The 24,209-nt window shown below is 42.3% G+C and overlaps 1 protein-coding gene across 1 annotated transcript in view; it reads right to left on the bottom strand.

Moving 5' to 3' along the window:
* The window catches only part of wkd (TBC1 domain family member whacked), a 44,954-nt gene that overhangs the window by 19,324 nt on the left and 1,421 nt on the right, over positions 1-24,209 (bottom strand). Inside the window, exon 2 of the mRNA XM_019047509.2 lies at positions 20,085-20,243. Within this exon, the coding sequence (XP_018903054.1) occupies positions 20,085-20,224 (140 nt within the window). The 5' untranslated portion in view covers positions 20,225-20,243. The remainder of the gene's footprint in view (positions 1-20,084; positions 20,244-24,209) is intronic.

Below are 24,209 nucleotides of genomic sequence, written 5' to 3'. Positions count from 1 at the left end.
TTAGACATAGCTACGTTCAAGAAGTTTGACTGCTTGCGGTGGAAAGCAGGGGAGCGAATTGTTCCAGGCCTCCGCAATTATCTGAAACGCGCACGCGCAGGGTTTTCGCAAAAAAGTCCACACTACGCGCTGATCAACATCTTGTTGATTTTTTGTCAATTTTAGAAAATGTGCACAAGTCGCATTATTCCACAAGAGTTGAAGTTCTGGAGGTTAAAAAATCAATTAAAAAAAAAAAAAAAAAAAAAAAAAAAACTCCGCCCTCACGATTTTCAGGGCAAATCCACAAGTTGGTCACGACCCTAGTGAAAAGTTGGGTTTCCTACACTGGGAAAAAAACCACATTGGATCTAGAGTTCAGACTCTTGAAAACATTGACAAGAAAAAATACTCTTGATTCGATCAAATTTTTGCTTGAATCAAAAGGAAATCCGCTCAAATTAAGAGGCTTGGTTCTTGATTTAAGCAAAAATCCGATTGAATCAAGAGTATTTTTTCTTGTCGATGTCTTTAAGAGTCCGGACTCTAGATCCAATGTGTTTTTTATTCCAGTGTAAACCAGAAAATTCTATTACCTGGATCGATAAGTTTCGTAAGCCATACGAGCAATCGGTTCTTCCTCTTCGTAGTTCGCACTAGAGTCCCTTTATACTGAGAGTCAAGACAATTTGAATCCATTTCTGATTGGTTCCCGTATTTTAGGCCTCCACAGTGTCACAAACGGGAATAAAGATTACATTTTCACCAATTGCAAAGATTGTAATCTGGAATGGACCAGGGAATTACGGGGTCGGCAAGGAACAAACGGAATGAGAGGAGGAACGGAGAAAGGCATTTGAGAATGGGCCGATCAAAGATTACGAAAAACGTTCAATTTCTGTAATCTTTATTCCCGTTTGTGACATCCATGAGCCGAATTGTCTTGACTCTCAGTATAAAGGGACTCTAGTTCGCACCAGACAACCGGAACGGCACACCGCTTCCGACCGGAAAAAGCGAAAGTGGGAACCTCACCCCCTCCCCCTCCTAACCCATCACGATTTTAATTCCTTCTGATTCCACGTGGAAACGGTTGCGAACTACCAAGAGTCGGCGCATCGGCCGTCGCGGGCGTCGGGACGCCAGAGTGCCTGTGACCCGCGTAATTGTTCTTATTGACAATGGCTCGTCTCCGAGCTAATGACCGATCCGAGGTGGATGTGGGGGGGGGGGCGGCTGGGGCCTCAAGGGGGGGGGGGGCGCTGCACCTCGCGTCACGAATTACACAACCGCCGCGCCGTCGCACTATGGTCCCAATTCACTTTTCAGTGATCAAAAATCATAGCGGCTCTCCGTTTGAGTATAAATACATTTAAGATATGTTTTCCTCATGATTTTGATGCGCTGAATCCGAATTTGACCTCCGCTTTTCCCTAAGAAATCATTTGCAAAAGTTACCGTCATTTTTTCACATAAATCACAAACTGCCATACGATTGGCTTGTTATACTTGCTTAGATTGGATGAAAACCATGCGTTCATTGCACATACATGTACAGTTCATGCAAAATTAAGGATGTTTTAATTTTTTGACACCCCCCCCCAATTTTTTTTTTTTTTTTTTTTTTTTTTTTTTTTTAAGGATAACTAAACTGAAAAAAATGAAATAGATCTAAAATTCATTTGCATTTTAAAAATGTCGAAATAATGCTTCAGAGAATACTATTCTTTATGTTGATTTGCCGGGAAACGCAAATCGGGTATACATAACAATGTTGAAGAGCGGGGGGCAATATTGTCACGTTAAGGAAAATTCTATTAACAATGGATAAATATTCGGGGAGTAAGGAATTTTACATCAATAGGTACTTTCTAGGATGGAAAAGAGCATTTTTAAAGATAAAACTGCGGAACGGAAAACTTTTCAAAAAATCTCAAAAAGTAGGGGGAACCAAATTTTTTTCGAGACGGTCAACCTCAAAAAGATTCATAGAAGCTACATAATGGCGTCTCTGTAGATGCAAAATTGCTTAGCACGTGTTAAGGCTGCAATTACAGGTGTTTTTCAGGGCAAAAAATTGAGTTTTTCTGGGGCAAACACGTAGTCACGTAAAAAATTCAAATTTGGTCGAAAAAGCAGGCGGAAGCAATTATTTTTGGTTCGGTTGCCTTCCTAAGGATCTGTAGAAACGACTTAAAAGTGTCTCTGGAGGTGCCAAATGTCTCAGAATATTTTTCGAGGGGCTTTCCAGGGTTGTAATACAGTATTTTGAAGGAAACACGCAGGTACGAAAAAGATTCAAAATTCGTTCAAAAAGCAAGAAGAACCAACAATTTTTGGTTTAAAATCCTTCTTAAGGGTTCATAGAGACTACTTAAGCACGTTTTTGGAGGTGTCGCATGCCTCAAAAAAGTTTAAGACGACTGCAGATTGATCGATGGCTAAACTTGCTAAATACCGTTATTTTAGCCACCGACTTAGAGACCTAATAAATTCGATTTCTCGAGAAAAAGCAAACCAAAGCACGAAATATTTCTACTGTAGCTTCCCAAGGATGTGTAGAAGCTCCCTAAAGGTGTCTCATTAGGTGACCTTTGGTGACTTTTTTTTAAAATGAAAGTACGTGGGAAAAATCGGCATTTTTTCATGAAAAATAGGTACCCAACTTCTACCTTGTGTAGAATGTATCAGAATGCCTCGGAGAAAAATTGTAATTAGTGCGTTACAATCCTCTTAGAGTCCTCTACAAAATGGTATAAGCAAGAATTCTGAGAGACCATTTCATGATTCAGGAGAGGCTCCGAACGCTTTGTTAGAAATAGCCACTTCACGGGTCAGAAAATACATATCCGACTATTCGCACAGTTTGTGACACTTTCAAAGTGACTAGAAATTTTTTTGAGGTATACTACGTGTAGTTTATGACCCGTAGATACTATATTTATCAATTTTGACTCGAAAAAAAAATGTCGTCCAATTTCATAAATATCGATTTTTGAGCGCTCCCGAGCGGATTGGGACCATAGTGCGTCGCCGTCACGACGTCGATCGACGCGACGACGACTGCATCCGACCGGATTCCCCTTTCGCGGGAATCCCTCGCCCGCGCGGGGATGTCTTAGGACGTTGGAGATGCGATACGACGATTTCGGATTTCGACCGGATCATCTCGGGATTCTGAAGTTCACGGGTGTTCATTTTTCGGATCGGAGAAAGTTCGAGCGACCGTCGCGCGTCGACTTTCGAGACGAAATATTTTAACGACCCTCGCACTGACAACCTCTGAGGCCGGAATGCGTTGACTACGAACTTTTAGTTGGAGGTATGCGAGGTCTACCTTTTGAACGAGATGATATCGATGGCCGAAGTGTAAAACCATGTACCTTTAATAGTAAAAAAAAAAAACTGTATAAATCAAAAAATACACATCAATGATTATTTGTGAGATCTCCAATATTGAAGAGCACGTGAATTAAAGAGGGAGTAAATGCTAAGTGCTGACAACTTCGGAAAAATTATGGAGTAAGGGAAGAGCCCTGAGAAAAAGCTCGAATATGATACTCCAAACTTCTAGAACCAGCAGAGGTTCGGGAATCGGGCGATGCAATTTTCTGTGCTACAATTGACGGTTGCACCGTAGCCAAAATTTGCAAATTACTCGATGGTGATATCCTTGCACCAGCTTAAAAGTGTCGGGAGTCATACATTCGGAGCTTCTCAGGATTCTACCCAAACTCTATCCGGGTATAAAGCCTCAGCCATTTCATCAACACATCAACATGTGACAGCATTGACAAGATTTCTCAGGATTCTACCCAAACTCTATCCAGGTGTAAAGCCTCAGCCATTTCATCAACACATCAACATGTGACAGCATTGAAAAGATATCATTATATTCAGACGCACATTATGGATTGCGTGCTCATCAGTTACCGCAATACTCGATATCACGTTCATAGTATTCTTACTCAAACCGGGCGGGAAAATTTAAAAAAAAAACAAAACAAAACCAAAAAAACCGTTCATAATACGAACGTATTGATGATAGATTTTAATGCCATAAGTTATTGTTCGGTTCGCGGAACAGTTGATAGACACGGTACCTATGACGTAGTCGATTCGCGTTGGATCGACGGTATACGGTGACAATCGTTGGGAAACTTAGCGTGCTCGCAATGATGTAATCGGGCAAAAAACTACTGATCCAATTATGCTGCCTGCTTATTTTGACAGATGACTGGGCATGCCGACGAGATTAAGAGTATCAACGCGCATTGTTCGCGACGTTATGCATCAAGCTTGATTACGATTGGCCGAGCGGCGTTTGGTGTCGTTCTTTGGATCGTTCAGCCATTCGGCTGCTAATTAGACCTCTTTTTATTTGAGTTAAGAATTGACCGCGAAAGGTTTTACTACCCTTACTAGACGGCATTATTCGTCGATTGCTGATGATCGAAAATTTGACTGAACAAGAATGAATTCGCTCTCCTGAAAATCGGAACAGACGCCGCTTTTCCACGGAACGGTCGCACTTGGGGTAAAAAAAAACAGGGTCTCCTTGCAAGATTCAATGAGGAGAAAAACGTTCTAGGATTTCGAATTTTCTTGACTTTTCTCTCGTTTTTTAAGATTTTCGAACATAATTTTCTTTACATTTAAGATTCTTAAACACGAATTTTTCTGACTTTGACCAAACTTGGTACAACAATTTTAGTCAAGTCGCATATTTAAAATTTTGCAGATAAGGCGCTCAGGCGCTCACGTATACGCATGAAAAGATTAAGATGTTTCGGGTGGAAGCAAAATGTTCAATGTTCCACGACAAAATTTTCCGACTTTCCATAGTTAGGTAAAATTTCTAGACATTTTGAGAGCTTATCATATCACCCTGTTGAAGAGCATCGCAGGAATTTGAAGAATTTTTTCGAATCATTTCACAGCGTGTATGGTATTTTAAGGCTTACGCCCGATAAGAGAAATTTGCGTTAAAATGCTAATTCATGCGTAGCCGATGTGCTAATGCTGAGGAGTTTGCTGACCACCTGAATGACTGCCGCGATCCACACTCAATACAAGGTGTCGAGGTTGCGGTTGAGAATGAGTTCAGTGAAATTTCAAGGAATATGCAGACTATGGAATGAGTGCGGACGACTTTGCAGTATCTCAGCCTTGAAATGCGTGGGCATCACGCAATATACATCGAGTATATCAGAGTGCATCGAGTAAAGAGATGAAACGAAAAATATCAAACCAAAAATATTGGCGCTAATGGACCAATTGATAGGTAGGTTTGAAATCACACGTTCTCTCATTAAAAAGGTAGCATTGCGGACGAATTAGACAATTTAAAAATCGATTCATTTATAAAATATTGTAACTGTTCACGGAGGCAAATTTTTCTAGGGTACCACTTTTGATCGATTAAATTAACAAAAATTCTGGATTTGAGTTTTTGACGGAATGACTATTTGATCCAAAAAGAAATAAGAATACTAGGTATTAGCGGCTTCATTTATTTTTGAGGGCGTGAAGTTGCGATATAGTCCGGCAATTTTGAGCCCGGCTTGTGGCAGATAGTAACTTCAAATAGCTTTTCCTTAAAACTGTACTTTTAATTGTACATTACTGGTCTTCCATGTATCATAGCTTAAGTTGGGATTTACACTTCTGAGCTTTGTCTTTGCTGGAATATTTGCAAGACTTCTCACTGATGGTGACAATATCTCGTATTATCTCGTCGTTAAGTTTTCTGATTCTCAAGTCCCCTTCATTAAGGAGCGATTACACATTATTAATATTAATATTTTACATTGAGTTCATTTGATTCCAACTTTCTATTTCCGCTAGAAAGATAAAAATTAACGTTGGTCAGATCGATCGTTAAATTCATAATTTCCGCAAGTAACTTGGGTCATTTGCAATAAAACTCCACTCTTCTAATTGGCATGCAGTTCTTACAAAATGTTTAAAAACAATTCAACACATACCGAGAAAAATATTTTATCGTAAGCACATTGAAATCAGCCTGCTGTTGCCCGATTTGAACCTTGTAGATTTCGGTTCCTCGGCGAGCGGAAAACGTGATTTTCCATACACGAAAAACAGTACACTGGGGAAAAAAAACATCGGATTTAGAGTCCAGACTCTTAAAAACATCGACAAGAAAAAATACTCTTGATTCAATCAGATAAGCTTAGATCAAGAACCAAGCCTCTTAATTTGAGCGGATTTCGTTTTGATTTAAGCTTAAATCTGATTGAATCAAGAGTCCTTTTTCTTGCCAATGTTTTCAAGAGTCTGGACTCTAGATCCAATGTGTTTTTTTTCCAGTGTAGCTTCCTCCAGTGTACATTCCTCCCTAATAAAAGTACTCAATGACAGCTGAATGCAATCACCGCACTTCGATTTTAAAGCATTCCACAGTGAGCAGACTGCACATCCTTCAGCCGCCCCTCCCCCTCGCTCATAGGCGGGACTAGGGGACTGGGGACCGTATCCTGCGATCGGCTGGCATCTCGACTTTTTTGGAAGCTGGATGCATCCCGCGGGTCTAAAAATAATTGTTGGTCCTTGTTTGTACGAAGGGGGCAATGCCGACTCCTACTTGCTTGCAGGGGATCGACAGCCCGGAAACATCCAGGATTCGATGCTGGATATTTTGGTCACACTCTTTACGATCGCACGAGGCAGAGCAACGGGTGGACGTATCAATCGTTAGCTAAAAATCCGATCAATACGTTGAACGTATGTACCTTGTTTAATCTAGCATTTCTTCAAATCTTTGGGCACGTTTTCAATTGATCTCTCTGATTGTGAGTCTAATATTGTGGATTTGAAATTATGATAATTTTAATTTTTGATAAGGCGATGCTTCACGATCTTTACTTTCGCACGAGGAGAAAGGCTTCGGCTGGATGTACCAAATCGTCGCCTACCTGACATAAGGACGGAACTACACTCTACGATGAACCCTGCCTTCCATACAATTCAATACTTTTCCGGGCTCATCTCGATGTGTAATAACGCCCTAATGTCAGCCAAGCGACGAAATTTTTTCCTACTATGGACCACTACATAAGGTACGAATTTCAGCATTCTGATACATGTTTCTTAACCAAAATTTTACGTAAAACACGATGCGCACAACGAAAATTACCGAAATTAACTCCTTACGAAGATATTGAATGATTCTTGATGCGTGAATTGAAACCACCCGCTCATGAAAACTCAATGCTCTACGTGATTCACATCGCGCGCTAAACGTTCTCATGACAGCCTCTGCGATATAAAAAAACTGGCAACCTCAATCTTTACGCTTTGGCTCAGCTAGAGCAAATTGCTTATAGTTTGAACAACACATGGTGGGAAATGAACATTGCTCGATTGAGAAGCTTGCTGAAACCGTTGTAGTGGGCGATTTGACTCACGTAGAGCTTTGAGTTTCTTGTGAGCGGGCAGTTCAAATTCCTCGTAACCAATGTGAAATAAAAACGTTAATATCTTCGTTAAGAGTTGGTTTCAGTAATTTTCGATGTGTGAATCGTTTTCTACGTGAAATTCTAGTTAAGAAACATGTATCAGATCGCTTAAATTCGTACCTTGTCTAGTGGTCCATTCAGAGGATACGTCGAAGGCTAACGGTCAAATCACAATGAGCCGGAGCCCCCGAGAAAATGTTGACAACTGCGGCGTCTTAGGAGCAGTTTTGAGCTTTTCAATAAAAAAAAATGACAGAGATTGACGCCATGCAATTATTTTGCAAAGTCCCTATACTATTCTGAGAGGACTACGCAGGATACAATTCTAGGGGCTCTGCCTCTAGGCCCTTAAATTCTACTCAGGTAAACTTGAAGTTTTTTTTCCAAAAAACAACTCCTTCTTTTTACATTTTGGATGTATAATCAGGAATTGCCCCACGGATTCGCTGCTCCGAATACTTGATCTCGCGTCAGAGCCGGATCGATCCCACACGGCGGCTCGCGTTGGTCAATTCGGCGTGAGGCAACGTCCACGTCCCCGAAGGTGAGCGCGGTGACCCCGTGAGAAAGGGCACGGTGGCATCAGCGCCTCGGGTGAGGAGGAGGAAGATTCGAACTCTTTAAGAGCCAAGATGAGGCCGTTCACGGCTCACTTTCGGGCCCTCTGTCTCGCCTCTCGCCTTCGCACTGTGGATCGAGTCAATAGGAGAGGTCGGACAAAATTTGGAATTTTTTAAACGTTTACAACTCCGATTAAACAAAACTTTGAAGTTCTAGGGTGGTTCAATGGAGATGTTGCATGTGTGAGGAATTTGCGATTTGACTGTTGATTCTTATGGAAAAGTTCGCGAGAAACACGATGGTGCCACTGGTTTTCTCTGAGATCAACTCCCAAGCTCAAAAAAAGCTCTCAAAGTGAGGCCAAAATGGAGGGGATATCCCACGCTATCCTGAGAGTCCACCTCTACATCATAACAAACTCTCCATGCAAAGATAGGGAGCAAATACATTGACAGGGCTGCCACTTTATTTGGGGACTCTAAAACTGAAAACCCGGCAACCCTGCTAATGTATTTGCTCCCTATCTTCGCATGGAGAGTTTGTCTTGATGTAGAGGTGGACTCTCAGGGTAGGGTGGGATATCCCTTCCATTTTGGCCTCAACTTGAGAGCTTTTTTTGAGCTTGGGAGATGATTTCAGAGAAAACCAGTGGCACCATCGTGTTACTCGCGAACTTTTACAAAAGAATCAGTAGTCAAATCGCAAATTTCTCACACGTGCAACATCTCGATTGGTTTGATCGAGAAATTTTCTTTTGAAAGCACCTCTTGAAGTTTAAAATGTGACGAAATAAACGTCAAAATTTGCAATTTCAGTAAAAAATTTCGTGTCCGACCTCTCTAATTGACTCGATCCACTGTGCGTCGCAGCCTCCGACGCGACACGACCTCCCGTTCGCTTTTTCGATCTTTCAATCGGGTGGCCGGCTAATCCCGACGTGAAAAACGTTCTACGTACATTTGGACGTTGCCCGATTTCTGCTGATAGAATGTGAATTTTCTGCAGAAAATTTGTCAAAACCGAGATAAAAAATTTTGGAGGAGTTTCAAGGACCACCGAAAATATTTTCAAGCTCTTACAAAAATGTAAAAACAGGGTGCCAAGTTTCCTTGGGTTTCGGAAGGCCCAGCCTTGACAGGGATTGTGTCCCTCAACTTTTCAATTTTTCTTTTCGGCAGGATTCGGAAAAATTAGGGGATTTTCCAAGGCGGCGCGCATTCGATTTTTTCGAGGGTTTCATTTACAGATTAAAGTCTGTTAAGAAATTTGAGGGGGAAAAATATTCTTAATTTTACTAAAGTATTAATGTTTTATCGAAGAAAATTTGGCAACTTGTGAACGTGCATACGACGTTCTCTCTTAGCACGACAAAACAGCCCGGAGCCAGCAGTGAGGGGGGGGGGGGGCGCTCTATGAATGAATCGTGTGCCACCGCGTAGCGTCGGTGTGTCGTGGGCTGCAGGGAACTTTACAGTGATGCCGAGTGGGGCAATTGATAAGGTGAGATCTGACCGCCGAAAGTACGTTGCACATAAAGGCACCCTCGCAAATGAGTCACTTTGCACCTGACAGAATGAAGTGTTCAAGACAGATGCTCTGCAGATTCGAGTAAAAGGAAATTCTTTGACTTTTCGAGGTATGCCTATGCTCTCACCAGAATTCAAAAGTTCCATGATCTATCAGGGTTAGCTATGTGGCCGGTATTACCCGATTTTTTTTTTCGATTTCACGTGACCAAAAGAGAACTCTCCTGAATTTTCTCGACTGTCCCTGAACAAATTGATAAACTTTCTCTAACTTTTCTTGGTTTTTCAGGAAAAAATTGACGAAGATCCTCTGAATTCTTCAGCTTCTCTGCTCCATTCGACAAAAATTATTCGACTTGTCTCACAATCAGTGGTGCCTTGAACTTTCCTGTTTGCCCCTAACCCGGGTAACATAAAATTTTCGGCTATTCCTGGTTTACTTCAAGCAAAATGACACAAATTCCCTAACTATTCGAGGTTTTCCCTCACCAAAATGATTGACCGACCGACACGCCTTGAACGCTGGACGAACTCAACGTCAAAAGGCAAGATATAATTCTCAAAGTTCTCAATCTGCCTACTTTGATTTTTCGAATTGAGAAAATTTTTAATTTTTCTGCACCGAGTCACTTAAGTATAAAAAAATGCCAAACATGGATTGAGGAGGAAGGATAGGTTTACAGCATGGGCGTGGCTGGGGGATATCAAGGGGGGGCTGGTCCCCTGAGGACTGGTGCCCCCCCAAGGTTTTTTTTTTTATCATAGAAATATATAACCTACAAATCAAAAGGCACTGAAATCAACCCAAAGGTTGAGATCGTGTGTTGTCGATCAATACCGGTGGCTCTCGAGGTGCACCCTTGCCACCCCTCCTCCCACCCCCCAAAAAAGGAAACTTTTCGTGATTGAACTTTTTGTGAGGGGCTCTTAATAATGAGGATAGGCGGGGCAAATGCTACTTGACAACGAGGGCAGATTCTGAGTTCTGACACAACTGCTTAAAGTGACTCGGCCGGCACGACTCGCGGCCAACCGCACACCGCGACACGACTCGAGCGACGCGCGCTGCAGCCCCTGTGCTGATTGAGAACTCACAGCTGCCTCACGTTGCCGTCTATACTCACCTCACTATTTGTCGGAAGTAGAAACACTTCAAAGATTCAAGTAAAAATACCCCTCTATCATGATCCATCCGTATACAGCTAAAATCGGAATATATTAGGTAATTTCTTGAAGATTTAATTGCATTTAATTAATTTATTTAAATTCAATTTAAAGCCAGCGTGGTATAGAGACATTTCACGATGAATTCCGAAGAGAGGTTTTTAACCTTCATAATGGAGCACAAAGAGGGGGTGAGAAATGGGATGGGGGATGGTTTCGATCGCTAGCTTCCTTAATAGGGGCGTTTCAATCAGGAAGTTCAAAATTGTAATACAATCAAATTCCCTTACTTTCCCTGCCTTTTTTTTGGCTTATCATATCGACTTCAAAATTTTCGAGTTCTCTGGATTTCTACGACTTTTCCTGAAGTTATAGCAAAACTTGCACTGAATCCCCCCTTCCCTCCCCCAGTATGCTTCCTTTCGCTACGCTGTCGACGTTTCCACTCAAAGAGATTAAAATTATAAAAAAAAATACACTCAAAAGTTGTTCAGGCGGTATCAGCGATAGGGAGGAGCCGATACGCTGCTCGCAAAATTCTCTACTAGAATTTTCCTAGATTTTTCATGCGATCCCTTGATCTCCGCGAATTTCCAGACCGCCAAGGACCTTCATTTCAACATGTACATACAACTAACAATTACACGGATTCGGGGGAGACACCCAGATTGAGAATTCTGCAATTTTTGAACCCTTGAGTTTTCTCCTCCGGCATGGGGGGCGCGTCAGCACAGTTTGTCGCCAAGCTACGGCATGCAGTTCAGGGATTCGAGAAGAGGGAGGGGATGAAATGAAAATAGTAAAATTCAAACATTTTCCACTTTTCTCCATTCTTATCTTAGATTGAATCGATTATTTTCCAAATCACGTGAGCGCCAAAATCGCAAATGCGAGAACAACAAGAAAAACCGCATTTTGTTGGATTTGTAGACAACCAGCTTCGAATTCCAAAAAATGTATGTTCTTTTAGAAGACTATTACTAAATCAGACATGATTGATTATACCAGAAAAATAAGAAGAAAAAACACCCCCTCAACCACCAAAATAGTGATTAGCGCATACGTGATTTGTAAAGAAATCGGTTCAATTGTGGATGGAGGGTGCTTAGCTTGACGTATAATTTAGAGGGGTATGGCGAGTCGGAAAAATTGCTCGATTTAATTTAATGCTCCTGGACAAAGGATGTCCTCTTTGTAAAAGAAGACTCGCCTTTATAGACTAAACTATAGCTATGATGAATGAAGAGGCAATGGTGTTTCGGTTGTGGAGCAAAGCACAGGCACAGGACATCCTGCTTTGCGCTGCGACAACCGTCCAAGTCGCCGCGCCGTTCCTCTGACGTAAGGACGTATCTCTATTTCCACGTGAGCCCTGTTTCACATATGAATCCATGCTTTCTGGAGCTCATGCGGAATTCGAGATACGCCCTTTCGTCGGAGGAGCGACCAAGTGTCCGAGCGATCCCGCGCGAAACGGCCACGGCCATGCGCGGACATCGAACGGACCGGACAGTGCGCGAGTCGCACTCAACTCGACGGGCGAACAGGAGGAGATCAACGTTTACCCGGAAACTATACGTTGCCGCGAGAAAGCTCGAATCTCCTTATATTAACCCTGAAGAACTTTAAATTGACCCAAGTGGATGAAGATCAAGATCCGACACTCTTAGTAGAAATGATACTTTCGGGATCAATTAAAAATGCAGATATTTCCTGATAAGCAGTCCTGCTAATTGTTGTGGTGAATTTTTAACCTAAATGTACCTAAGCGCGGTATGGAAAGGATACCCTAAGGGTAAAGAAACACCTACGGGAAGACGCACATAATTTTTTCGCAGGACGAATGGTCATCATTTTTGTTCCAAATTCCGTGGGTTTCATCAGGGTTGTTCTTTGAAAATTATTCAAAAAATTAGTCAAATTAGCCCCCCCCCCCCCCCCCCCAATAAAAAAGATAGGAAAAAAGGAATCCAAACAAGGGAAGACTCATTACAGTAGGTTAAAGTTAACTCGAAAATACCATGCTCAGATGTACAATTTTTTTGCGATTTTGAGGTGCGGCAACTTTGTAGTGCATTAAAATCATACATTTCTCCGAAAATCGACAATTTCGCGATAAAAATCAGTAATGGTTTACGGAGTCGGCAAAATAGGCAACCCTGGAATTAAGTTAAGGTGAAAGAGAACAATCAAAACTTCAGTTAGTGTCTCATGCGACGGATAATGTACCAATGTCGATATAACGCCTGGATGCAACTATTCGAGCTCCATGGATGTCCGGGTTGCAGACGCACGAAAGTGAAGGCGTTTGGACTTCAGACACTATCTGCCTCTGCAGCGGCGCGGCGCACAGTCGAGTCAATGAGAGAAGTTAGACAAAATGTGAAAACATTGAAAGCTCAAATCGATGTTAATACGGAACTTAGAATGTTATAGAAGCGGTTTCCTCGATTTTCTCGTAAAATCCTCCAAGAAGCACCCTCATACGCTTTATAGTAGTGTGAGGAAAGTAACATCAAAATCGATTGTATGGTCGAAACTTCCATGTCCAACCTCTCTGAAAGGCTCGTTTCACTGTTCATTGGGCTTTACTGCGAGAATCTACAATGACAAAGTGGCTTCAATTCTGGATTGATACTTCGAAGAAATTTCTTAGGCACGAATAATTGCTCTTCAAATCATGCTCAGCACATCGCAATATCAAAACTGAAGCACAAAAGATCCTCACATCCTACGCCTGCGTGCAACTATTCGTGCCTAGGAGATGACTTAGTGGTAAAAACGAGGAATTAAAAGCGCTCTGTCACTTTGGATCTTCGCAGTGAAACCCACCGATTACGCGCCGCGGGTAAAGTGGTGTGTGAGCGCCTGGACGGTCAAAACGCCTTCATTTACGCGTGTATGCAACACGGACATCCATGAAGCTCGAATAGTTGCATCCAAGCGTTGTGATGAAATTAGTTTAGTATCCGTCGCATTTGAAACTCACTAAGGGCGCTTTGTTTGCTTGTTTCTCTTACACTGTAACTTAATTTCAGCGCTACCAACTATTGCTGATTTTTATCGCGCTAATGTCAATTTTCCGAATGATGCTTTGATTTTTTAGATATGTCGCAGGCAAATAGTAAAATCAGGCATTTATATTCTAACTTAGATTGAAATTCTGATTATTTTCCTAATTTCTGACAAAATAATGCATTGCTGCATGCATGCATTTCTTGCATTGCTCCTGCAAGAAAAAATTCTCAGTAAAAAGCACACACAATAGTATTTTAAACAATTTGCGGTCCCAACCTTCGCTGACCTAACCACGGCGCAACGGGGCAAAGTCGTTTCATGTGCACTTCAGGAAAACTTCGAGCGCGCGTCTTAACATATTTGTATTTCCATACGCTGAGGAATTAAAAGTCAAGTCAGAAAAAATGTGAATCAACCTGGGTACGGTTAATATGGAGTCCGGTGTGGCAAGGCCAAAAGCTTGTAGAAAATATCTTTTACGTTACTGATTGGTTCAGGATCATCTAGTCGGAGCACCATCGGACTGAATTCACAAAAAAAAAAGAATCAATGATGGAGTATTCAAAGGAGGCCGGCCTGAAAATCTCGCATAAAATCCTAGGTAAGGGTTAGACAAAAATTAAGTACCTAAATGTTTCTTCTCGAGTTTTTCTTTATTTATCAGGTATTGGCATTTTCAAACAACCTTACGAACATATCCACGAACATTTTCTACAACCAAGCCTGAGGAACCCCTCCATGGACGGTGGGATCGGTCGAAAATTTGAACTACTGCCATTTATAGAAGAGCTCACCCAAAAATGTAACGATGGCGGCCTAGGGCTGAAAAAGTTACCGGAAATACCGGCCCATCAGTGCTAGTGCTCATCAGTGGCTAGGCGTGAATGGTCGATTATCGATATTTCCCCATTTGAAGCATGGTAAAGAATCGATTATTAAATAGGTGTCCGTGGCGAACACTCTGTTTATCAATGCTTTTCCATAAGTTTAAATGGTAGGTCAATGGATAAATCGCAAAGCACGCAGCACTTGTCTATAGTCAGACCAGCCATTTTTTAATGAATATTCTGAACGTACCATGAGGAAAACATGCCGGTCCAGAACGACCCAAAATACTGGCTAGCCCACCAGGATTTTCAAAATATCCCTTTGGCCGATGTTCACGCCTGCCACTTCGCCTTTGAATGCAGCTTCGGCCCGCTAACTCTGCGACCTTTGACCTCACGACTCACGAGCAAGCCATCAATCTGATTGTGAGCCGGGAACCGGCATCCATTCCACCGTTGAGTCAACGGCGTTGACATGCCAGGGAAGAGCCCCGTATGGGCATTCCAACGATGCCAAGTTACTCCAGATATTAGTAATCATTCCCATGAGAAATTATTTGTACTTTTTCTTTGGATTTCCAGATCCAGTGGTTCAAATTCCGGATATAAAATTCCCCGAAAACCAAACCGAGAAAAACGCTACAGTTCGCCAGAAAATCCGAATTTGTAATATTAAAATCTGGCAACGTCCAGAAGTTTTCACGGCGTTTTCCCTAGCTCGAATCGAAAAGGCGCAGCGCGGGGACTCATTTGAATGCACCGGACCGAAGTCTCCCCGCGGCGGCGCCATCTATCGGCTCGAAAATTCCTCCGCTAACCGGATTCATTTCCGGGTGAGCCTTGGAACGCACGAGGTAACCGGTTCTTCGGGGCTCAAGTGCCCTTAAATGTGGGTTTGTCGTGCTGCGATCTGGCAGCACCGCGGCGGAGTTCCGTATTCCGGATAGCGTACGCGCCACCAAGCTAGCGTTGTGGCGCGAGCCGCTTGGCCAAACAGTACTTTGACCAGAACCGGCGCGACGGCGCACAATGGACAATGCTCTGAATGGTTGGAAATTTTGATAGCTTGCATCTTAGGGGTTGAAAAGAGGCTAAATGAAGATGTTGCATGTGTGAGGAATTTGCGATTTGACTATTAGAATCAGCCTATATTAGCGCCTGCAAGACTGCATGAATACTTCTCGCACTGCGCCAAACACACACTGGTAAAAAAAACCTCCTGGTAAGAGTGCAGTTTCTTGTCGCCGGATTGTTGCTTGAAACAAGAGTCTGGACTCTTGTTTCAAGACTCTTAAATCCGGCGACAGGAAACTGCACTCTTAAGTCAATGCTCCGCGACATTGGTCCAAGAGGTTTTTTTTACCAGTGCAGTGCAGTCGGTCAGTTGGCGTGAAACGTATATTAGCGCCTACAAGACTATAAGAATGCTAATGCTGTAGGACTGCGTGTCATCTTTCTTGACTTCCTGCTCCAGTTATTACCATAATGGAGATGTTGCATGTGTGAGGAATTTGCGATTTGACTGTTGATTCGTATGTAAAATTGGCGAGAAACACGATGGTGCCACTGGTTTTCTCTGAAATCAACTCCCAAGCTCAAAAAAAGCTCTCAAGTTGAGGCCAAAATGGAGGGGATATCCCACGCTATCCTGAGAGTCCACCTCTACATCAAGAAAAACTCTCCATGCAAGGATAGGGAGCACATACATTGACATGGTTGCCGTGTTTTCAGTTTTGGAGTCCCCAAATAAAGTCGGCAACCCTGCAATGTATTTGCTCCCTATCTTTGCATGGAGAGTTTGTCTTGATGTAGAGGTGGACCTCTCAGGATAGCGTGGGATATCCCTCCATTTTGGCCTCAACTTGAGAGCTTTTTTTGAGCTTGGGAGTTGATTTCAGAGAAAACCAGTGGCGCCATCGTGTTTCTCGCGAACCTTTACGCATAAGTATCAACAGTCAAATCGCATATTCCTCACACATGCAACATCTCCATTGGTTTTTTTTTTTTTCTTGAAAATTTCCTCAAAGAACACTCCTTAAGATGTTCATTGTAACGAAATAACCATCAACATTGCAGTTTAGTACCAAGTCTCATGTCCAGTCTCCACCAGTGACTCTTTCCACTGTGCGGCGCGGCGCGACGCGACGGTGTGTCGTTTGACCGTCTGGATCGCCGTTTACCATTCACCCGCGTTTTGTACTGTGAGTCATGTTGCAATAGGTGACGAAGAAAATACACAAGAACAGAGGCGTCAAAAAGGCAATTTTAAAAGGAGAGTCTCGTTGAAGACCGAATCGACCCCATCCTGAATTTCTGCATATTAGCACTTGTGACGCAGAGGAAGGTTGTTTACACCGAAAGAAAGCAACTGGATTCAGCAGGTCATCGAACCCTCCCAGTAAGATAATTTTCGATAAGGACGTGTCTTAACGCTGGGACGGCAATTTTTCATGGGGGTTTTTCAAATTGGAATTATGAAATTCTGCTGTGGGTTTCGACCAGGGGCGCGAACAGGTGATTTTTATGAAATTTGGCGACACTGTTTTTGGACTCCTCTAATTTGCTTGTATCTATCTGTCTCTGGTCCATGACTATGTATTATGTACAGGGTGTCCCCGAGCACCCGTACCAGGCCTTTTTCTCGGTTGATTTACGTCGAATGAAGTCGGAGACCGAAGGGAAAGTATGGAGGGGGCCGCTGTCCCCCTTATCAAGACATCAATTTTGGGCGTAAAGTGGTCCAATTTTGGATTTTTAGGGGTCGATTTTACGAGAAATCACGTGAATTTTACCGTACTTTTCGATTCTCATGAGATCGAATCGAAATTCGATCGAGAACCCTGACTTTTAGGGTTGTGACCCCCCTCTTTACCCCCCAAGGGACGCACGGGAGGTTTCGAGACCATGATATTCGAATTTCTTGGGGTCGATTCGCTATTCAACCCTGCGGTCACCAACTTCGTCCGTCCTAAATCAACCGAGAAAAAGGCCTGGTACGGGTTCTCTGGGACACCCTGTACATAGCTCGTTTTTCAAAACTCTCTTTCAAAATATGTTCCATTTACTCAATTCCATTCAATTCTGAATATCTACCTATTACAGTCTACTCTACAGGTTTGGGTCTCTTCGGTTTTGGCTCCCTATCAGGCTATTACTCATCTCTGTTTATACAAAACAAGCTTCTTGACCTCTACTCTGTCAAATATGAACTGTTACTTGTCTTATCAGAGGCTGACCCACTCCTCCACTTTATTATTGCATCCTCTTCGTAATTTGTAAACTGCAGGCTTTTGCCGCTGAGTCGACAGTAATCACGCTAAAACGTATCTTTAGCGGTTTTTATTCCGACTACATATCGAACTGCTTTGTTGTTAGCGCTGCAAACGCTGCATTGAGTTACAAACGTCAACTATGCGATTGTTTACCGGTTTATAGCTATTTTTAGTCAGCGATCAAAATTGAAAGTTTGATTTTGCAGGGTTGCCACAAAATTTAGAAAATAAAATTCCCTGACATTTCCCTTATATCTCTCACACATTTGAGAAGAATTCTCTGAGAATTGAAGATATGCCATAATTTGACCATTTGCCAAAAAAAGGCATGATTTGAAAAAAGTTTTCGAGCATAATTCGTTGTTCTAGACGTCAAATCCATTATAGAAAGCGAATAAAGATAAATTAACAATTTTTCCCTGACACTTCCGACATTTTCCCTGACATTTCCAGGTTTTCCTTGGCTTTTTAAAATTCCTTGACAGTTCCCGGTTTTCCCTGACTGTGGCAACCCTGTTTTGTTCTTCCCAAAATGACTGTTCTTGGGATTGAACGCCAGGGTTTAAGAGATCACGGAGTTGGATAAATGCAGCTGTTGAGAGCAAATCGCATTCTTAATTTTTTCCAGGTGAGAAACCCATCTCCACATCCCAGCATTGATTGATTTTATTAGGCCTTGTCTCCACGGGACGTTTTCATGGATTTTACCCAGTTCGAATAGCAGGAATGAAACATCTGTGATTTTTCCCAGTTACCGTCTCCACGGGACGAGGCTCATACGGTCCTGCGACTAGTTTGCGCGGGAAGATAAATTAGTTAAAGTCGAGTATTTAGCCGGGATTACAATAATAATTGCACTCAATTGACAATTAGACACATTATTTTAACTAAACAAACATGAACAATGGAGTAATCGACAAAATATCGCACAATTTGTTTGCACTTCTTCTTCTTCTTAGCTCAGTGGGTCCTAAGGGTAAAAGGACCATACTTGGTACTGGGAAAAATATTGATTATAACTCAATATTTTTCCCGAATTCGTAAGAGGGATTTTTCCCTGGGACAAATCTCGTGAAACGGTCCGTGGACACAAGGCCTTATGAGGGTCACAGCCGCAGGAATGCATGGGTGCAAGTCTAAAACCGCCCAAAGTGAAGTCTCTTTTCCTACGGACGATTGAGCTGCCGTGGTAGCGAGGAGAGCAGTAAAAGCAAATCTGAATGAGCCATAGTTAGCACATGCTTTTATGTGTCTCACGGTTCATCCCAGCATGCACTTACTGCTGTCTTCGCTATCACGGCAGTGAGGTGGCTCATGCGTGCCGCTCGTGTCCGAATCTTGTACTATACTGCGGGGGGCGGAAATGCAGACCTATCACGTGGCCCGTTTCCGGCGGCGGTTACGAGCCAATTATCTGCTTGCCCGGTGACTCCATGGCACATATACCAATTTCGGTTACTCACAATCAGCCCCGCTTGATTATTCGCGGTAGGTGCCAAAACTAACGGCTCGTATTCTATTAGTTGTCGAAATAGCGAGACATCGCGGTGGGTGTCCGTTTTCGATTGACGGTGATAAGAATCGCGACTGAGACTGGTCTGTTGATAACTTAGGCTAGAACGAAAGGAATAGCTGTTTTCCTTCGGGAAAGTGGCTCTAAAAGCACGATCAATACTTTGAGAAAGTCTGAAATTGGTTGGGTTTTCATTATGAGGAGTTGTCAGCTCTCCGCGCTTTCATATGAAGATCAGCTCGAGTCAGGCATTTCCGATTTAACCACTCATTTCTTATTGTCATGCCGCAATCACACACTGAATGTGAGAGCTGAATGTGGCTTGATTGTGGAAGTTATCGGCCCGATGCCTGAATTTTGCGCGTGATGCGCAAATACAGTATATAAGCGCGTAATAAGTATATAGACGCCGTAAGTCCGCAACCACGTAAGTATCTCGTTTGCGGTGTTTGAAAATCTTCGCCTCCATATTATATTTTTTGAGGAGAACAAATTGACATCATTCCTTGAAGTTTTTGCAGAACTTTCGTCGCACAGATAAACAAAATCGCGGCAGTTTTAAAGAATTGCCGTTGAGCAGTTTACCGTTTAAAAAATGAAGTATGACAGGAAGTCTGCGACGTCGCAAACCGAGATACAGGTTGCGGACTTACACCGTCGATATGCTCGCACCAGCTGAGAGACTGTGAACATATAGACAACATCAGTCACTGATTGTGTGCGGAAAACAGATCAAAAGTACTTACGACTCGGGGCAGTATTGGGATCCACCGAAAAAGCCATGTTTGTCTGGAACAGTTGACACCACTGAGTTATTGTGCACTGAGCTCACATCCGAGACGTCGTCGTCCCACTCATTATTTGCGTCAGCAAGAGGTGCGGTCATTTTGGCGTCTCATATCACACTGAAACAAAAAGGGACAGTGTCCAGTTTTTCGAAAGATAGCGAGGGTGATGGTTATGGATGAAGGAGTTAAAGGGGTACACTCAGGGCTGGATTTACGATTTTTCAGCCCTTGGGCGCAGTCTATAAAGCGGGCCCGCCTAAAAGCGCACCTCCCCGGTTGGGAAATGACCCCTACCCTACACTGAAAAAAAAGTAGCTTGGATCAAGCATGATAATTCTTGAATTTGCCGCTAAGAATTTTCTTAATCTTGCTTTAAGCTGACTTTTTCTTGATTCAAGAAAAATAATGCTTGGGTTAAGCAAAAAAGTTGCTTATATTAACCAGCAAAATTCTTAATTGATTTAAGAAGAAATACTTCTTGGCGGCAAATTTAAGATTCTTTTTTTTCCCAGTGTATATCTCTTTCCTGTGATCGCGGAAAATGACTTTCAGAGATATTCGAAATTATTAAATCTCTCACTGATGACATACGCGGAAAAAATTAAATTGCTGATATAACATTTCTTATAAATAGAGGGCTTCGTTCATACAGAGATAGGTTTACGGAACTTAACTTTTGCGCGAAGTTCCGTGAACTTTTGCTAGTAGTGTTGACAGGGCTTTCGCAAAAAATGTGACCAACACGAGTAAACGCGTCTTATACGCCTCTCCCCCTCCGGCACGTTCACTTGATGGTTTTTATTGATGTTTCAAAACGAATGAGAAGGGGGCGGCAAAATACAGGCGGCCCATGGGCGGCAAGTAAGTAAATCCGGCCCTGAATATTGCAATCACTTTTTTTAGCGATTGAATCGTTTAATCAACAATTTAATTTTTTCCGTGTACCTACGTGCATTAATGTGAAATTACCTTTTCGTTGGCTATTAATCGACCGGTGCACAGTGGATCGAGTCAATCCGAGAGGTCGGACATACAATTTTTGACTAAAACTGCAAATTTTGATGTTTATTTCGTCACATTTTATACTCCAAGGGATGCTTCCACCAGGAAATTTCACAAGGAACCCAATGGAGCCACTTTTCGAACCTCAAAATTGTGTATAAACCGAGTTATAAACTCTCTAAGTTTCCAAATTTCGTCCGACGCTCAAGTTGACTCGATCCACTGTGCGGCGAGGAGCCCGTAACTAAAATCCATGAACGTACGAAACAAGCTGTGTTGTAAGTCTATGCTATAATCACGGGTCTGGACAAAATTAAAAGTTATATTTTTAATAACTGATCCCTTTATTCCTTCCTCCTTTAGTTCTGTCGCAGTCTAAAAGAGCGTAAACTAAGTTGGCGCGCACTCGATCTTCCTCTTCTTTCTCATTTCTTATTTTTCCTCTCTTTGCATTATCTTATTCTTCTTCATTCTTATTTCTTCTTATATCTTCCTCCCCTTCTTCCTCTTCTCCATTTCTTCTCTTTCTTTTCGGACGGGAGATACCAAAGTAGAGTTAAGTAAGTGGAAAACAGCGTGAGGGGAGCACAAAAGTTATCGTGACTGCAACAAATTCGCCGACGAAAACAATGTGATTTGGACATGGAGGATGCTAGCACTAATCAACCACTGCACTGGGGAGCTCGTATTGCCTAAAAATTGAAGGGAAATTGACATGACTTTGAAGAAAACTATTCCGCTGTGGTAAAATTCTATTTTTTGAGTTTGATCCGACGAGTCAGTCTGCCGTTTCACGACGCAGGGGTGCATACTATAGTAGATCACGCGAAACATTTTCGCGTGAAATTAGCCCTTAGCGTGTAGAAGCTCTTACCGAGTTTACGGAAGCGTGATCACGCGAACAATTTTCGCGGAATTTTTGCCGAACTATTGTAGAAGGGTTTCCAAAAATTATGCCTAAAAATTGTGGAAAGCTGCTTTAGAATTTTTCATGGAAGATTGTAGAGAACTCTTCCGAATTTCTTGCAGACGATGTGGAAGGTTTTCTAGAATAATTTTTGACCGAAAATTATGGAGAGCTCTGCACAATTTTTTTTCACGAAGGATGCTAGGGTTGCCACAATTTTTTGGTCGTGCTAATTTCCAGGTAAGTCTTAATTTTTGCTAATTAGTTTTTTGTCTACAGCTATGGGAGTGGTTACGCCAATTTGTCATATTCCGTGTTAAAGGATTGGGACGTATATTATAGAAGTGTTACAAAGGGGGAGGGGAGGTCTCAAAATGCGGCAAGAGTGCGTTACATATTCAACAAACGACTAATTTAAAAAAAAAGCATCTTGAATTTTACTAGTGGAAGCATGACCGGATTTACCTACTTGCCGCCCATGGGCCGCCTGTATTTTGTCGCCCTCTTCTCATTCATTTTGAAACATCAATAAAAACCATCAAGTGAACGTGCCGGAGGGAGAAGGGTGTATACGACGCGTTCACTCGTGTTGGACACATTTTTTGCGTAAGCCCTGTCAACACTACTAGCGAAAGTTCACGGAACTTCGCGTGAAAGTTCAGTTCCGTAAACCTATCTCTGTGGGGACAAGGTCTTTCATTTGTAAAAAATGAACTAAAAAATTAAGAGAGAACAAACATAAATGTGGTTAAATAATTTTAACTTCCGCCGCCGTGCCGCGCTGACCACACTGTGTTTTGCGCGATATGTGAGGTATTCATGTACTCTTGCAGGCACTGTGCGTTTCACGCCGCGCCGACCGCTGTAGACCGTACTGTGTTTGACGCAATGCGTGAAGTATTCATGCAGTCTCGTAGGCGCTAATATGTGTTACATGCCGACCGTCGTGTCGAGGGCTTCTCCTTTTCATCTCAAGTCCTCTTCATCATTTCTCTTTGCGCCGCGCCGCTCCAGGCCAAATTACGTGTTTGGTTTCTCTCTTAACTCAACTAATTAAAGGTGCGCAGCCTTTTGTATCACCGAAATACGACAAAACTAGAAATTAATGAACTCTCAGGAAATGAGAGATTTGGCACCTTTTCTTGTTTGTAATTTTTTTCTGAATCCAATTTTTTTTGTAACTGCATTTAAAAAAATTTCAAAATTTGCCGCCATGGTCCGCGGCCCATGTGGCCACCCCCTTAGTCCGGCCCTGAGTGGAAGGGGTAATATGTTTCGAGCGCAAATGTGAATGACTAAAAAAATGTACACCCCTGTCGACGATTCCATTATTCGACCACCCGGGAGCTCGTGATGCCTGCACTAAAATTGAAGGCGAACTGACAAAGTGTTGGCTAATGATCTTTTCCTGTTTGATAAAAAGCTATTTTCGGTATGCGTGTTCTTATTCAGCGTGCAATTTCACGACGACAGGTAACACTATTCCAATTCTTTCTCATTTCTTCCCCTCTTATCTCTAATCTCAATCTGCTTTCTCCTTTCTGCTTCCTTTTTCCTTCCTTTTCAATCTCTATTCTTTTGTATCTCTTTTCCTTTTTCTTTCTCTTGTCTCCTTCTTCCTCTTGCATTCTTCGTTCTTTTATCTATTTCTACTTCCTCTATTCTTCTTCTTTATCATTAATTTTTCTTCTCCTTTATTTTTTTCAACTTTTTCTTCCCAGACAGGATATAAAAAACTCCCAGGGAAACAGCGTAAGGGAAGCGCTTAAATTCATTGGCTCTAACATTCATGAACGTTTATTGGTAAACTGAAGGTAAATGCGCTTTGACCCAAATTCGAACTCGACCTTCATAAGTACGACCAAATGGCACAACATTAATAAATTGGAATAAAATTATGTAATTCTAACAAGAGGTTTTGCGTCTGGGACAAATCCGCCGACGGAGACTGTGTGACAATAATATGAGGGATAAGTATCCAGCTCAAAGTGCGGTGAATTTGAGCCAATCAATGAAAATTGAGAAGTGAATGTGAACTTCCCAATCCTCTGTGCCTACTCATGAAATATGAAGTTATTCGGAATTAAAATCAGGGGAGGCACAAAAAGGCCTTCAACTTGGGAAGGGGGAAAGGGGTTGCCAAAAACTGATTGAAATAATCCCGGAGCCCCCAG

Source organism: Bemisia tabaci, chromosome 4, assembly GCF_918797505.1.
Source record: "Bemisia tabaci chromosome 4, PGI_BMITA_v3".
Classification (NCBI taxonomy): domain Eukaryota; kingdom Metazoa; phylum Arthropoda; class Insecta; order Hemiptera; family Aleyrodidae; genus Bemisia; species Bemisia tabaci.
This window is presented reverse-complemented; position numbering and strand designations above follow the sequence as displayed.